Source organism: Colletotrichum tamarilloi, assembly GCF_030869305.1.
Source record: "Colletotrichum tamarilloi strain Tom-12 chromosome Unknown Scaffold_10.1, whole genome shotgun sequence".
NCBI classification, from domain to species: domain Eukaryota; kingdom Fungi; phylum Ascomycota; class Sordariomycetes; order Glomerellales; family Glomerellaceae; genus Colletotrichum; species Colletotrichum tamarilloi.
In genome coordinates this window covers 23,730-37,197 of record NW_026849393.1, presented here as the reverse complement: position 1 = coordinate 37,197, position 13,468 = coordinate 23,730, and the positions used below count along the sequence as shown (strand labels likewise).

General features: G+C 51.8%; 4 protein-coding genes across 4 annotated transcripts; 3 read left to right on the top strand and 1 right to left on the bottom strand.

Annotated features, from left to right (window-relative positions):
* Positions 1–353: 353 nt before the first annotated feature.
* On the bottom strand, positions 354–590 carry CTAM01_04152 (uncharacterized protein; the record flags this gene model as incomplete). The annotated part of the gene is made up of 1 exon (XM_060520182.1): positions 354–590. One exon carries the CDS (start codon positions 588–590, stop codon positions 354–356), a length of 237 nt encoding a protein of 78 aa, XP_060384827.1.
* Positions 591–971: 381 nt separating this feature from the next.
* Positions 972–2,840, top strand: CTAM01_04151 (D-isomer specific 2-hydroxyacid dehydrogenase; the record flags this gene model as incomplete). The annotated part of the gene is made up of 8 exons (XM_060520181.1): positions 972–1,282; positions 1,360–1,667; positions 1,748–2,227; positions 2,280–2,389; positions 2,446–2,488; positions 2,549–2,607; positions 2,671–2,752; positions 2,812–2,840. 8 exons carry the CDS (start codon positions 972–974, stop codon positions 2,838–2,840), a joined length of 1,422 nt encoding a protein of 473 aa, XP_060384826.1.
* A 3,338-nt stretch (positions 2,841–6,178) lies between these two features.
* Positions 6,179–11,290, top strand: CTAM01_04150 (uncharacterized protein; the record flags this gene model as incomplete). The annotated part of the gene is made up of 7 exons (XM_060520180.1): positions 6,179–6,313; positions 6,371–6,500; positions 6,563–6,752; positions 6,819–10,674; positions 10,726–10,799; positions 10,868–11,082; positions 11,142–11,290. The coding sequence occupies 7 exons, from the start codon at positions 6,179–6,181 to the stop codon at positions 11,288–11,290; spliced, it is 4,749 nt and encodes a 1,582-aa protein (XP_060384825.1).
* A 951-nt stretch (positions 11,291–12,241) lies between these two features.
* CTAM01_04149 (POS9-activating factor FAP7) lies at positions 12,242–13,024 on the top strand (the record flags this gene model as incomplete). The annotated part of the gene is made up of 3 exons (XM_060520179.1): positions 12,242–12,424; positions 12,540–12,685; positions 12,832–13,024. 3 exons carry the CDS (start codon positions 12,242–12,244, stop codon positions 13,022–13,024), a joined length of 522 nt encoding a protein of 173 aa, XP_060384824.1.
* Between the last annotated feature and the right edge of the window lie 444 nt (positions 13,025–13,468).

Genomic DNA, 13,468 nt, shown 5'->3' with positions numbered 1-13,468 from the left:
CAGTCCCGTCTCATGCTTGTTGTGTGGTGTGCCATCTGCGCCGGCGCCGGAGGAAATTGGTTTTTTTTTTCCTTGCTCCCTTTCTCTCTTCAACCCACCTGCTGAGGAGCAGTGAGTCAACCCCAGGCCCAGACTGCCCCAGAAGGCAACTCATGCTTGGCTGGAATGAGTAAGGTGGTAAGTTGAGGTAGCCTCTGAGCCTGAAGAGTCGAGTATACGACCGAGTGCCGGACACCTTGAGGGATGTTGCCGGCCTTCGGGCGTGTTCCGCTGGCAGGTCGGACTTTATTCACTGTGCGAGCCTAAGCAGATGGTTGGAGCCGCGCATGAATTCTTTTCCATTTGGCAGATTTCTACTGTCCACCACCGACCTCCGCACCGTGTAAAGACAGTGCCCACATGCGGCGGGAGAATCCCGGACCACCTGCCCACAACATCGGGGTCTGTCTCGCTGGATCCTTCCCTTTGTGGTGCCCCCCACAGGCGTCCAGCAGACCGCACGTCAATGACCTTACAAAAAGGGCAGCGCGAGGTACCTCAAGCATGCTAAATAATAGTGAAGATACATGCATTGGACTGGAAACAGTCATCGGGTACCACCTTCCACTCCCAAGCTTTGGTATGGTAGGTACCTCATTATTTTACATCAGTCACGGCCCTCCGTCTCGCATCCCGCGTCATTTTGGCTACTTGACATGAGGTGATTAAAAAACTTCCTCCTCCCAGAACCATTTCCAAAATTTTACCTCTGCCCATTGCCTTGGTTGTCCCTGTTTTCTGCTCATCTAGCAATCTTGTCGTATACCAGTCGGCGCTCTACTTCTCCCTTCGACTTCACACCCAACAACAGCCCAGCAGCTCTTGATCTGGCAGCTTTCGCGTGCTTCTTTCTGCCCCGCATCGAAAAATCGTACTGCCCCTCCATCCCATCCATCTTGCTCACACAGCAAGACCAGTACAACCCACACATAATGAGCTCAGCACAAGACATCACCGGCGCATCTGCGCATGGAAGACAGCTCGAAGTCTCCGCTAGCTTGGGACTTTCAACTTCGCCAACCGCCACTTTCACCTCCCCCCCTTCAAGCTTCGCTAGAGCCGGCACTGCTCTTGCCCAGAGGCCAGCCCCCAAGCTTCTGAAGCCCTTCAACACCCAAGACATCAAGATTTTGCTTCTCGAAAATGTCAATCAAACAGGAAAAGATATCCTGACCGAGCAAGGTTACCAGGTCGAGGCTCTCAAGACCTCTCTCCCCGAAGACCAACTCATTGAGAAGATTCGGTAGGCCTCTCCCTTGCCTCGTAGTCTGATGAGGAGAGTGATAGAATGCCTCATACTCATGCAATGTGACCATCCAGGGACGTGCATGTCATTGGTATTCGCTCCAAGACCAAGTTGACCGAGAAGGTCCTGCGTGAGGCCAAGAACCTGCTCGTCATTGGCTGCTTCTGCATCGGCACGAACCAGGTCAACCTCGAATACGCTGCCGCCCACGGTATTGCTGTCTTCAACTCCCCCTTCGCCAATTCGCGCAGTGTTGCAGAGCTCGTTATTGCCGAAATTATCACTCTGGCCCGTCAGCTTGGTGACCGCTCCAACGAGATGCACCGCGGCACCTGGAACAAGGTCAGCTCCAAGTGCTGGGAAATCCGTGGCAAGACGCTCGGTACGTAATCTTGCCATGCCTGACCTCTGTATCGTCAAATGGTGCGGAGGATGCACTATCATTTGCTGACTGTAGATTAGGCATTGTGGGTTATGGCCACATTGGCTCGCAGCTTTCGGTCCTGGCCGAGGCTATGGGCATGAACGTCGTTTACTATGATGTCGTGAACCTGATGGCACTAGGAACCGCGACCCAAGTACCCACCTTAGAAGCCTTGCTCGAGGAGGCCGACTTCGTTACTTTGCACGTGCCTGAGCTGCCAGAGACTAAGAACCTGATCTCTACTGCTCAGCTCGAGAAGATGAAGACCGGCGCTTACTTAATCAACGCCAGTCGCGGCAGCGTTGTCGACATCCAGGCTCTGATTAACGCCATGCGCTCTGGCAAGATCGCTGGTGCTGCTCTTGATGTCTACCCCAACGAGCCGGCGGCCAACGGCGACTACTTTAACAGCTCACTCAACACATGGGGCGAGGATCTGCGTAGCCTGAACAACATCATTTTGACGCCACACATTGGTGGCAGCACCGAGGAGGCCCAGCGCGCTATTGGTGTCGAAGGTAAGGAATACATCCAGGGGTTGCTCAAGCATGAAAACTAACCTCGAATTAGTTGCCGAGGCGCTTGTCCGCTATATCAACCAGGGCACCACGCTCAACAGTGTTAACCTGCCCGAGGTTAACCTGAGATCATTGACTTTGGATGAGCCCGACCACGCTCGTGTAAGCAACCCGTGGCACGACGTGGCCGCTAACAGAAAGCTGATCAAAAAATTCAGGTCATCTATATTCACCGCAATGTTCCCGGTGTCTTGCGCAGAGGTGAGAGAATGCCCATGATTCGTACAATTAGTATACGTGTAGAGTGCTAACGGACGGCAGTTAACGAGATTCTTGGCAACCACAATGTTGACAAGCAGATCTCCGACAGCAGAGGCGACGTGAGTTGCATTGGAAGGCGAGCATGGAATCCGGTCTGCTCCGGTCTGCTAACTTAGCGCTAGATTGCATACCTCATGGCCGATGTGAGCAGCGTCAAGGCCGAGGACATCAAGGAGATCAACGACGGTCTGGATTCTCTGAGCTGTGAGTACAAACCCGGACATGCGGTCGCGAGTTTCAAAGTCACTCACACAAGGATCCAGCACGCATCATGACCCGTGTCTTGTACTAGACGCGCATGTAGAAGCTATGGCATTGGTAAGGCGTTTGTGATGAAGATTCCTGGTTCGTGAAGAAAAACGAAGGTTCTCAGCGACCCAAGACAGCATCTCAACATGTCGATATGGGATCTGGGCACTTTGGATAAGGGAGTACCGGGTTTCACATCAACTTGAAGGCATATAAAAGCTGGTCGTTACATAAACATGGGCATGGCTGGGAAGGAATCAATATGGTAGAAGTTACAACGAGACAGAACGGAACCAACATTTGCAATTACAGAGCACGCGACCCCGTTGCATGGTGCGGACGTTATAACATACATCCATGGCACAAGGTAAGGACAGCCCCTAATACCGACTGTCCCGCCATGGACACTACCTTACTGTGCACGTGCTTGGCTGGTTATGCATACCTACTGCTGCTCAGTGCCTCAGGAAAGCAGATGAACATGGCGGTGAGTATTAGCAATGAACAGCCTATCAGAAGTGAGAGTTGGCAAAAGGGGCCAGGCTAACTCGGAAATTGTGTTGATGCAGCGGAGCCGAGCCCGGGCCTCAAGTCCACAACGCATGAGCACGCCCCTCTCCGCTTTCCCCCAAATTATAATGGATGAAGAAGATCGATCTCCATTGACAAGAGAGAAAGAGGAGTACATGGTTGACCGCTGACGAGGGAGCAGAAAATGGCTGATACTGGTCAGCTTACGAAAGCCAGTGTCGGATCCTTAGAGCAAAACACAAGGGCTTGGGCAAACGAAACATGTGATCAATCGGGCGGTCACTGCTCTGCCAGATGCTGGATGCCATGAGCTCGTGAGCCAGTGATGATGGTATGAGCGGTATCCGGCAGGCAGCTTGGACAGCATTGTTTGCATGGAAAATGGCATGACGGGAAATACTGGCACGGTGTGAAATTCCAAGCGGTATGGAGCTGAGTGAAATACGCCCTCTGAATACACAGGTTTGACGGGGAGCAAAGTGGATGGCGGAAGGGGCTGCAGGGGACTTGGGGAGGGTAGGATGGGACCTATGAAGATAACCCAGGCGGCAAGGGCAAGGGCAGGCGTTTGGTGATGGATACAGGCAATTCACTTGTACATATTAAAGGACACTATGCTTCCTAAATGTTGTTGAAATCGGGCATTTTGCACACAACGACATAAAGTCTGGAAAATGAAGCAGCGCTGAGTATGACCATGTCGAAGGATACAAGCGTATATTCGGGCTTGGTTCAGTGTGTGAGAGGGGAGATAGCGTGCGGGTAGAGAGACTGTGTGTGTAAACAATACGGTGCATAGCGCAAAGAAGGATCCACAGGTATTGCCATACGTTAAGATAGGGCGCTAGGACAGCAAGGAAAGGAGACATCACTGTGACTGACAACAACGACGCGTTGGCGAACTGACGGGGTGCGTCTGAGGGTCAGCATGTCTGTGGTTTCCGGCTGGGTAGCTTGGGACGAAAGCTCTCAGCACGCCTTTCCTTGGATTTCCTGGACGCTTTTCAGCCGCCTGGCGCAGACCCGAGAGTGACGGTTGTTTCAACCTTCGTCTTTGTTGGTTGTCAGCCAGCCAGAGTTTGCGGCTCATAAGGCGTCTCGGTGCTTTGATATCTAGGCACTGTACGCTACATCGAGCTGGACTGGCCTATAGGAATTCGAGGGTTCAACTATCGAAGAGATGGAGAGCCAGTAAGGAAAGTGACACATGACCGAATGGAATGAATGGTGCTGCTGACGACATTGTTATCTCACCAATCCCTTCAAGCTACCTGCAATGGTGCCTATATGGCCTCATGCCAGAATACTTCCAATACCAACCATGGTGCGAACTCGGGGTGCTCAGTGCAGAAAGCCTCTTCGACTTTTCTTGGCTGTCACCAATGAAGGAGCCGAATGTCACGAAAGGCAGCTAGAAGCTGGCCGGAGTAGGAGCCTGCTTTGGGTTGACTTATCAATTTGGTCGGATGCTTTAAACTACCTTACGGATGCCACCAAGACAGAATGGTTTAGCTGCTGACCTACGGCGGCCGGACCATCCCCTTCCCGTCCGCCCGGCGAAGACGTCAAAGGAAACTCACAATAGAGAATTCGAGGTTGAAAGACAACAGTTTGAGCATAGGTGGATTCGAGTCTCCGTAGTTAGTCTGACTGGCTCATACCTATTGTCGCCCTCCAAGATTGGTCCGACCATTCAGGACGATCTTCTCTTCGGCCGTGAAGTAGTAATATAGTTAATTCCGGGGCGACTTGAATTGAGATTGACTTGCCTCGCCTTGCCTCAAACCAATAGCAGTGTCTCTACCCTGCCTGGCACTGTTGAAGTCTGTTCCCCTCCGCTATCTGGACGCGTCTAGTACCCCGAAAGACACTATCTTTAGACCCGCGCTGCATTACCTAAGGCAAGGTACCACGGATACCAATGGAACACGGGAATCCTCGTAATAGGTAGGGTGGACACAAGATACCGCTTCAGACACTGTCCTAAGGTAACTTGGCTTAGTACACTAAGACACCTTACTGCCACTGCCTACCTCAGGTACCCACGTACCTAAGGTAGGTACCTACATTTGCAGCGGCCAGAAACATCACCTCACCTCAGGACGCTCGTCCCTCCAACTGGCCAAGCCCAGCTCTCTCGCACCTGGCGTTTTTACCTGGTGCCCCTGTCCACGTCCGCCTCCACGTCCGTTAGAATCTCAAAAAGTTGTCCAGTTCTGTCGTTCACACCAGGTACGGCCGTCCTCCTTTCTTCAGCTGCCATTGATCTACCCGCCCCTTTCACGTCCTATCCTTCGCCTTTACATCTGCGTGCAATCTATCCCGAATTGTCAAATTCTTGGAGATAATCCCGCTGGTCGTTCATTGAACATTGCGTAGCGTGCACTCTCATTCTCTTGTCTCTCTTGTTACCTCCCATCCTTCATCAATCATCTCTTACAAAGGCCCCATACAAACCGTACCCATAAGGTTGGTACCAAATCTAGGCTGGCCTGCCCTTCATCTCCAAAGCCACCTTCCATCTACCTCGTCTCCTACTCCTCCATCTTCTCATCCCCTACCTCGACGACCAACGCGAGGCAGACGACGACGACGACGACTACGATCGAGACAGCGATAGTAGCGAGTCCCACACACAAGACAGGCCAACGGTTTTTGCCTCTGGCAATTACCATAACCAATCTCTCTCGCAACTCTTGCCCACTCGCTTGCCCATGAATCTCACGAATTGCTCCGAGCTCCCAGCCCTAGACCTACCGAATCCCATCCGCCAATCTTCCCGGGAATACTAGTTCTCCTCCATCGCCATCTCCGGTACTTAATCCATCGATCACCTTCGAAGCTGTCACAATGTCAGAGAACTACGATGTCGGAACGCGGGCGTGGCAGCCTGATGCTACAGAGGGCTGGGTCGCGTCCGAGGTTGTCAACAAGACTCAAGATGGCTCAAAGGTTAAGCTTGTTTTCAAGCTGGACAATGGCGAGGTACGGTCTCTCTAATGCCCTGGCCAGGCCTACAAACGCGTATTGACGACCAGATAGGAGAAGACGGTTGAGGTCACCGCCGAGGCCCTCCAGAAAGGCGATTCATCCCTGCCTCCCCTGATGAATCCGACCATGCTCGAGGCCAGCGACGACTTGACGAATTTGTCCCATCTCAACGAGCCTGCAGGTACAGTACTTCCCTTGAATTGATACTCTAGCGATGCCATAGCTGACTCTGCGTGCCTCTAGTCTTGCAAGCCATCCGCCTTCGATATGCCCAGAAGGAAATTTACACATACAGTGGAATCGTCCTGATCGCGGCGAACCCTTTCGCGAGAGTAGACTCGCTCTACGTCCCAGGCATGGTTCAGGTCTATGCTGGCAAGCAGAGAGCAACGCAAGCACCGCACTTGTTCGCCATTGCAGAAGAAGCTTTCATGTAGGGCAACCTGTTCTCGCGCTATGTCATGACGGTAGTCACAGAATACTGGCTAACGGTTTGCAGTGATATGGTGCGAAGCGGAAAGAACCAGACTGTTGTCGTGTCGGGAGAGTCCGGTGCTGGAAAAACGGTCAGCGCCAAGTACATTATGCGATACTTCGCAACCAGAGAATCCCCTGACAACCCGGGAACACGGTCCAAAAAAGGCGCCGAAGCTATGAGCGAAACAGAAGAACAGATCTTGGCTACGAATCCCATCATGGAGGCCTTCGGAAACGCAAAGACAACGCGCAACGATAACTCGTCACGATTTGGTAAATACATAGAGATTATGTTCGACGACAAAACCAACATCATTGGTGCTAAAATTCGCACCTATCTCCTCGAGCGATCCAGACTTGTCTTCCAACCCCTGAAGGAGCGCAATTACCACATTTTCTACCAGCTTGTTGCTGGTGCCTCAGACAAGGAGCGTCAGGATCTGCATCTGCTGCCCATTGAGGAGTTTGAGTATCTCAACCAGGGCAACTGCCCAACGATCGATGGCGTGGATGATAAGGCCGAGTTCGAGGCCACAAAGGCGTCTCTGCGGACAATCGGTGTCACCGACGCACAACAATCGGAGATCTTCAAACTCCTGTCTGGTCTGCTGCACCTCGGCAACATCAAGATTGGAGCCTCACGCAATGATAGTGTCCTCGCGCCGACAGAGCCCTCACTTGAATTGGCTTCATCAATTCTGGGTGTCAACGGAACTGAGTTTGCCAAGTGGATCGTCAAAAAGCAGCTGGTGACCAGAGGCGAAAAGATTACGTCAAACTTGACGCAGGCTCAAGCCATTGTCGTCCGTGATTCGGTAGCGAAGTTCATCTACTCCAGCCTTTTCGACTGGCTCGTCGACATCATCAACCACAGTCTGGCAACTGAAGAAGTCTTGAATCGCGTAATCTCATTCATCGGAGTGCTTGATATTTACGGCTTTGAACACTTTGCCAAGAACTCTTTCGAGCAATTCTGCATTAACTACGCCAACGAGAAGCTACAGCAAGAATTCAACCAACACGTTTTTAAGCTGGAGCAAGAGGAGTATCTAAGGGAAAAGATCGACTGGACTTTCATCGAGTTTTCCGACAATCAACCAGCCATTGATCTTATCGAAGGCAAGCTCGGTATCCTTTCCCTGCTGGATGAAGAGTCCCGTCTTCCCATGGGCTCCGACGAGCAGTTTGTCACGAAACTGCACCACAACTACGGCACCGACAAGCACAAGTTCTACAAAAAGCCTAGATTCGGCAAGTCCGCTTTCACTGTGTGCCACTATGCTGTGGATGTCACCTACGAATCTGAGGGTTTCATCGAAAAGAATCGGGACACCGTGCCTGATGAGCATATGGCGGTCCTCCGTGCCTCGACGAATAAGTTCCTTCGCGATGTTTTGGATGCAGCTTCTGCCGTCCGTGAAAAGGACGTCGCCTCCGCTTCATCGAGCTCAGTGAAGCCCGCCGCTGGTAGGAAGATCGGCGTGGCTGTCAACAGAAAGCCGACGTTGGGAGGTATCTTCCGTTCTTCGCTCATCGAGCTCATGAACACCATCAACAACACAGACGTTCACTACATTCGTTGCATCAAGCCTAACGAGGCGAAGGAGGCGTGGAAGTTTGAGGGCCCCATGGTCCTCAGTCAGTTGCGGGCCTGTGGTGTTCTCGAGACTGTTCGCATAAGTTGCGCTGGTTACCCCACTCGATGGACATACGAGGAATTTGCCCTGCGCTACTACATGCTTATCAACTCGGACCTGTGGGCGTCAGAGATTCGAGAAATGGCCAACGCTATCCTTACCAAGGCACTTGGCACCAGCTCTGGCAAAGGTTCCGACAAGTACCAGCTGGGCCTCACCAAGATCTTTTTCCGCGCCGGCATGCTCGCCTTCCTCGAGAACCTACGTACAAACCGTCTCAACGATTGCGCCATTCTCATTCAGAAGAACCTCCGTGCTAAGTTCTACCGCCGTCGCTACCTCGAGGCCCGCAAAGCCATCGTGACTTTTCAGTCCGCAGTGCGAGCCTACAACGCCCGGAACCAAGTCCAGGAGCTCCGCACCGTCAAAGCCGCAACAACAATACAGCGGGTTTGGCGTGGTCAACGGCAAAGAAAGGAGTACATACGCATCAGGAACGATGTCGTCCTGGCGCAAGCGGCGGCCAAAGGTTACCTTCGACGAAAAGAAATCATGGAGACCCGCGTAGGTAATGCGGCTATGCTCATTCAACGTGTGTGGCGGTCTCGACGACAGGTCTTGGCTTGGAGGCAATACAGGAAGAAGGTCACTCTTATCCAAAGCCTGTGGCGTGGTAAACTCGCCCGTCGAGATTACAAGAAGACTCGGGAGGAAGCCCGTGATCTGAAGCAGATCTCGTACAAGCTCGAAAACAAGGTCGTCGAGCTGACTCAATCTCTCGGCACCATGAAGGCACAGAACAAGAACTTGTCGTCACAGGTGGAGAATTATGAGGGTCAAATCAAGGCGTGGAAGAACCGCCACAATGCCTTGGAGGCTCGGACGAAAGAGCTCCAGACCGAGGCTAACCAGGGTAGCATTGCAGTTGCAAGGCTGCAGGCAATGGAGGACGAGATGAAGAAGCTCCAGCAGAGCTTCGAGGAATCAACGTCCAATATTAAGAGAATGCAGGAGGAAGAGCGGGAGCTAAGAGAATCTCTGCGCTCTACGAGCACAGAGCTAGACACTGTTCGTCAACAGAGTGCACAGATCGAGAGCGAGAAGCTTTCACTGCGCCAGCAGCTCGCCGAACTGCAAGATCAGCTGGAACTGGCAAGAAGGCTAGCCCCGACCAACGGCGAGCTTGCCAACGGGGCTGTTCAGGCGCCGCCATCGGCAGCGCCTGGCCTCATCAATCTTGTGTCCTCCAAGAAACCAAAGAGGAGGAGTGCTGGTGCCGAACCCAGCACAGCTGTGGACCGCTTCAGCGCTGCTTACAACCCCCGTCCCGTTTCGATGGCCATCACCAGCACTGCCCACAGACAGAACCTGCAGGGCACAGGCTTCATGCCTGGCGTCGATAACATCGAGCTCGAGCTCGAGACGCTCTTGGCTGACGAAGATGGTCTGAACGAGGAGGTCACCATGGGTCTCATCCGTAACCTCAAGATTCCTTCGCCCAACACTAATCCACCACCGTCTGACAAGGAGGTTCTTTTCCCCTCTTATCTCATCAACTTGGTTACCTCCGAGATGTGGAACAATGGCTTTGTCAAGGAGTCAGAGCGGTTCCTCGCCAATGTCATGCAGTCGATTCAGCAGGAAGTCATGCAGCATGACGGCGATGAGGCCATCAACCCGGGGGCCTTCTGGCTCTCCAACGTGCATGAAATGTTGTCGTTCGTTTTCCTTGCAGAAGACTGGTACGAAGCGCAAAAGACGGATAACTATGAGTACGATCGTCTTCTGGAAATTGTCAAGCACGACTTGGAGAGTTTGGAGTTCAATATCTACCACACCTGGATGAAGGTCTTGAAGAAGAAGCTGCAGAAGATGATCATCCCCGCCATCATTGAGTCTCAGTCGCTTCCGGGCTTTGTCACCAACGAAAGCAGTCGTTTCCTTGGCAAACTTCTTCAGTCCAACTCGACTCCCGCCTACAGCATGGACAACCTGCTTAGCTTACTCAACAGCGTGTTCCGCGCCATGAAGGCCTACTACCTCGAAGACTCTATCATTACGCAGACCATCACTGAACTACTTCGTCTCGTTGGCGTCACCGCCTTCAACGACCTCCTGATGAGACGCAACTTCCTCTCCTGGAAGCGTGGTCTTCAGATCAACTACAACATCACGCGTATCGAGGAGTGGTGTAAGAGTCACGATATGCCCGAGGGCACTCTGCAGTTAGAGCACTTAATGGTAATGCGCCCAAAACACGGCCTAATCAAGCAAAGCTAATCCTTTCTACAGCAAGCAACGAAGCTTCTTCAATTGAAGAAGGCAACCCTGAATGATATTGAGATTATTCAGGATATCTGCTGGATGTGAGTTGAATTCCGCTTCATATTCGACAAGGCTGTGTGGAAGTTGCTAACAAAATGTTCCTCCACAGGCTGTCGCCCAACCAGATTCAAAAGCTCCTAAACCAGTACTTGGTCGCAGACTATGAGCAGCCCATCAACGGCGAGATCATGAAGGCTGTTGCCTCCAGAGTCACGGAAAAGAGTGACGTACTGCTGCTCCAAGCTGTCGACATGGACGATAGTGGACCGTACGAGATCGCCGAACCCAGAGTCATCACCGCTCTAGAGACTTATACTCCTTCATGTATGTGAACTGCAACAAGAGTCGTACCTGGTCTGGCCTCACTAACAATACATGAATAGGGCTTCAAACCCCACGACTGAAACGTCTTGCTGAGATTGTGTCTGCTCAAGCAATTGCTCAGCAAGAGAAGCTCGAGTACGACCCCGAGGACGACTTCGAGCCTAACGGCGACCTCGCTGAGGTTGATGAGGAAGACGTGGCCGCATAACCGTGTACAGCCAAACGATATTAGAAGATGACCTTGTCTGTCTTGATAAGTAGACAGGTAGGCAATAGAGCCTGCCCTGTAGAGTGTCCTGTCCTTGTTCTGCTCGCTGGTCTCTACCCAAAAATGGCCACTGAAATGATGACGACTATCAAGTGAGCGGTGGCCAGAAATGGGCGGTGGTGTGTCGGTAGCTTCTTTAGGGAGCTATGCCTGGGGATTTACTACGTCAGGTTGTCGCATGGATAATGTAGAAAGAAGCAATAGTTGTGATGGCGTCCAGTCTCATCGTGGATGTTGCCGATTGAGTGATTAAGAGGAAGTGGGGAAGATAGGGGGTTGGAAAGACCTGTGCAACAACACACTCGCCCAGCCTATCCATGATCGAAAGCTTGGGGGGAACGGTGGCTCAGGCCCTGTAAAAGGAGCGCCCAATCTGTTTCCTATTCACGTAGCAAGCATTCAAGTGGCAGAGGCGGGATAAGGCTCCGCAATATTGCCGATACGTTATTTCCAAGTGCTTATTTCTCCTCCCACCTCTCAACGATTCAGTGCTCAGAGACTCTTGAACGCACAATTTGAGTAAATATCATCTCATCTGCGTTGACAACGCGAACAACATATTCCCAACCTGGGAGCTGGAAGCCGTAGATAGATGCTTTGATTGCGGGCGGCAGGTTGGCGCCCCGCACGTGACCGTCACACACACGCCAACCCTATCCATAAGTTGCTGTCAGAGCGCTGTAATTCATAGCGGGCATTTATGCTACCTTAAGTGGCCCTCATTGGACTCACTTACATGCAATGCAATAAACGAAGCTTTTCGCATCCCGTTTCGTTCTCTATCCTTTTCTACCTCCCTCCCAGCGGTACTCGACTTAACTATAGTCAGCCTGAAACCAGCACTATCCTTATTCGCTCAATTCAAACATCAAAACGAAACTTTCCATCGACATGAGAACGTCACCAAACATCATTGTCACTGGTACGCCAGGCGTGGGCAAGACGACGCACTGCGAAGAGCTCGCCAGGCGTACAGGCCTCAAGCACCTCTCGGTTAACCAAGTTGTCAAAGATCGGGAGTGCCATGAGGGCTGGGATGACGAGTTTCAGAGTTGGATTGTTGACGAGGACAAGGTTTGTCGTTCTGTGACATTCATTTATGGGAACTGAATTCCACCATTGCGAAAATCCTCACACTCAGTATCTCTGTTGCTTAGGTGTTCGCTGTACTGATGAATCTGGGGTCCAGTTGCTCGATGCCATCGAGGGAGACGTTCAGGATGGGGGCTACATTATTGACTGGCACGCCTGCGACTTGTTCCCCAAAAGTTGGATTGACCTCGTTGTTGTGCTGCGTGTGGATTCGACCACACTCTATGATCGTCTAGCAGCAAGGTAAGGGAGTCCTGTGTGGTCCCATGTCGTTCTTCGTCTACTTTTCCCCCTCCGCCTCTTCCTCTTCGTCTTCGCAAACGAGTGGCAGCAAGGTCGTCAGTAAGGATGATGACGAGAGCTAACACGACTGGGTTGGCTCCATTCAGGAAATATCCCGAGACCAAACTCCAGGAAAATCTAGACTCGGAAATCATGGAGGTCTTGCTGCAAGAAGCCAGGGAGGCCTTCGATGAGGAGATAGTTGTGGAGCTTACAAGCAACACATCCGATGAAATGGAGACTAACATTTCGAGGGTTGAGGCATGGCTTGAGCAATGGAAGAAGGATCACTCGTCATGACGAGGTGGATGAGGACGACGGAGTGACGACGCATCAGGGAAAATGACTGCGAGCTTGGTCTCGTTGGGAAATCAAGTCCGTCGCGGGGAGGTGCCAGGGTAAAGAGATCTTCCTAATCGCACTACTTGTGAAAGTGCTGACCATGCTACATGGGAAAAGGAGCTACATAGATATGTTCGTATCCAAAATACCTTTAGGCGTTGTCTCTATGCAAGGTTTGGTTCCTACGCAAGGGTCTGCTTCGCAACAATTCTTATAATTGGGCCCATCACGCGCAAGTCTTCTCCTATGCCTAGGACATCAGACGATGATATATGCAACTAGACGATGTCAGTAAAGTGGATAATGCAACAGAGCGCTATCACATTCTCCGGCATTGAAGCAAAGTGTTCGATGGGGGCACGATGACTCTCTTACATACATAACACGAATGATAATAGTTGT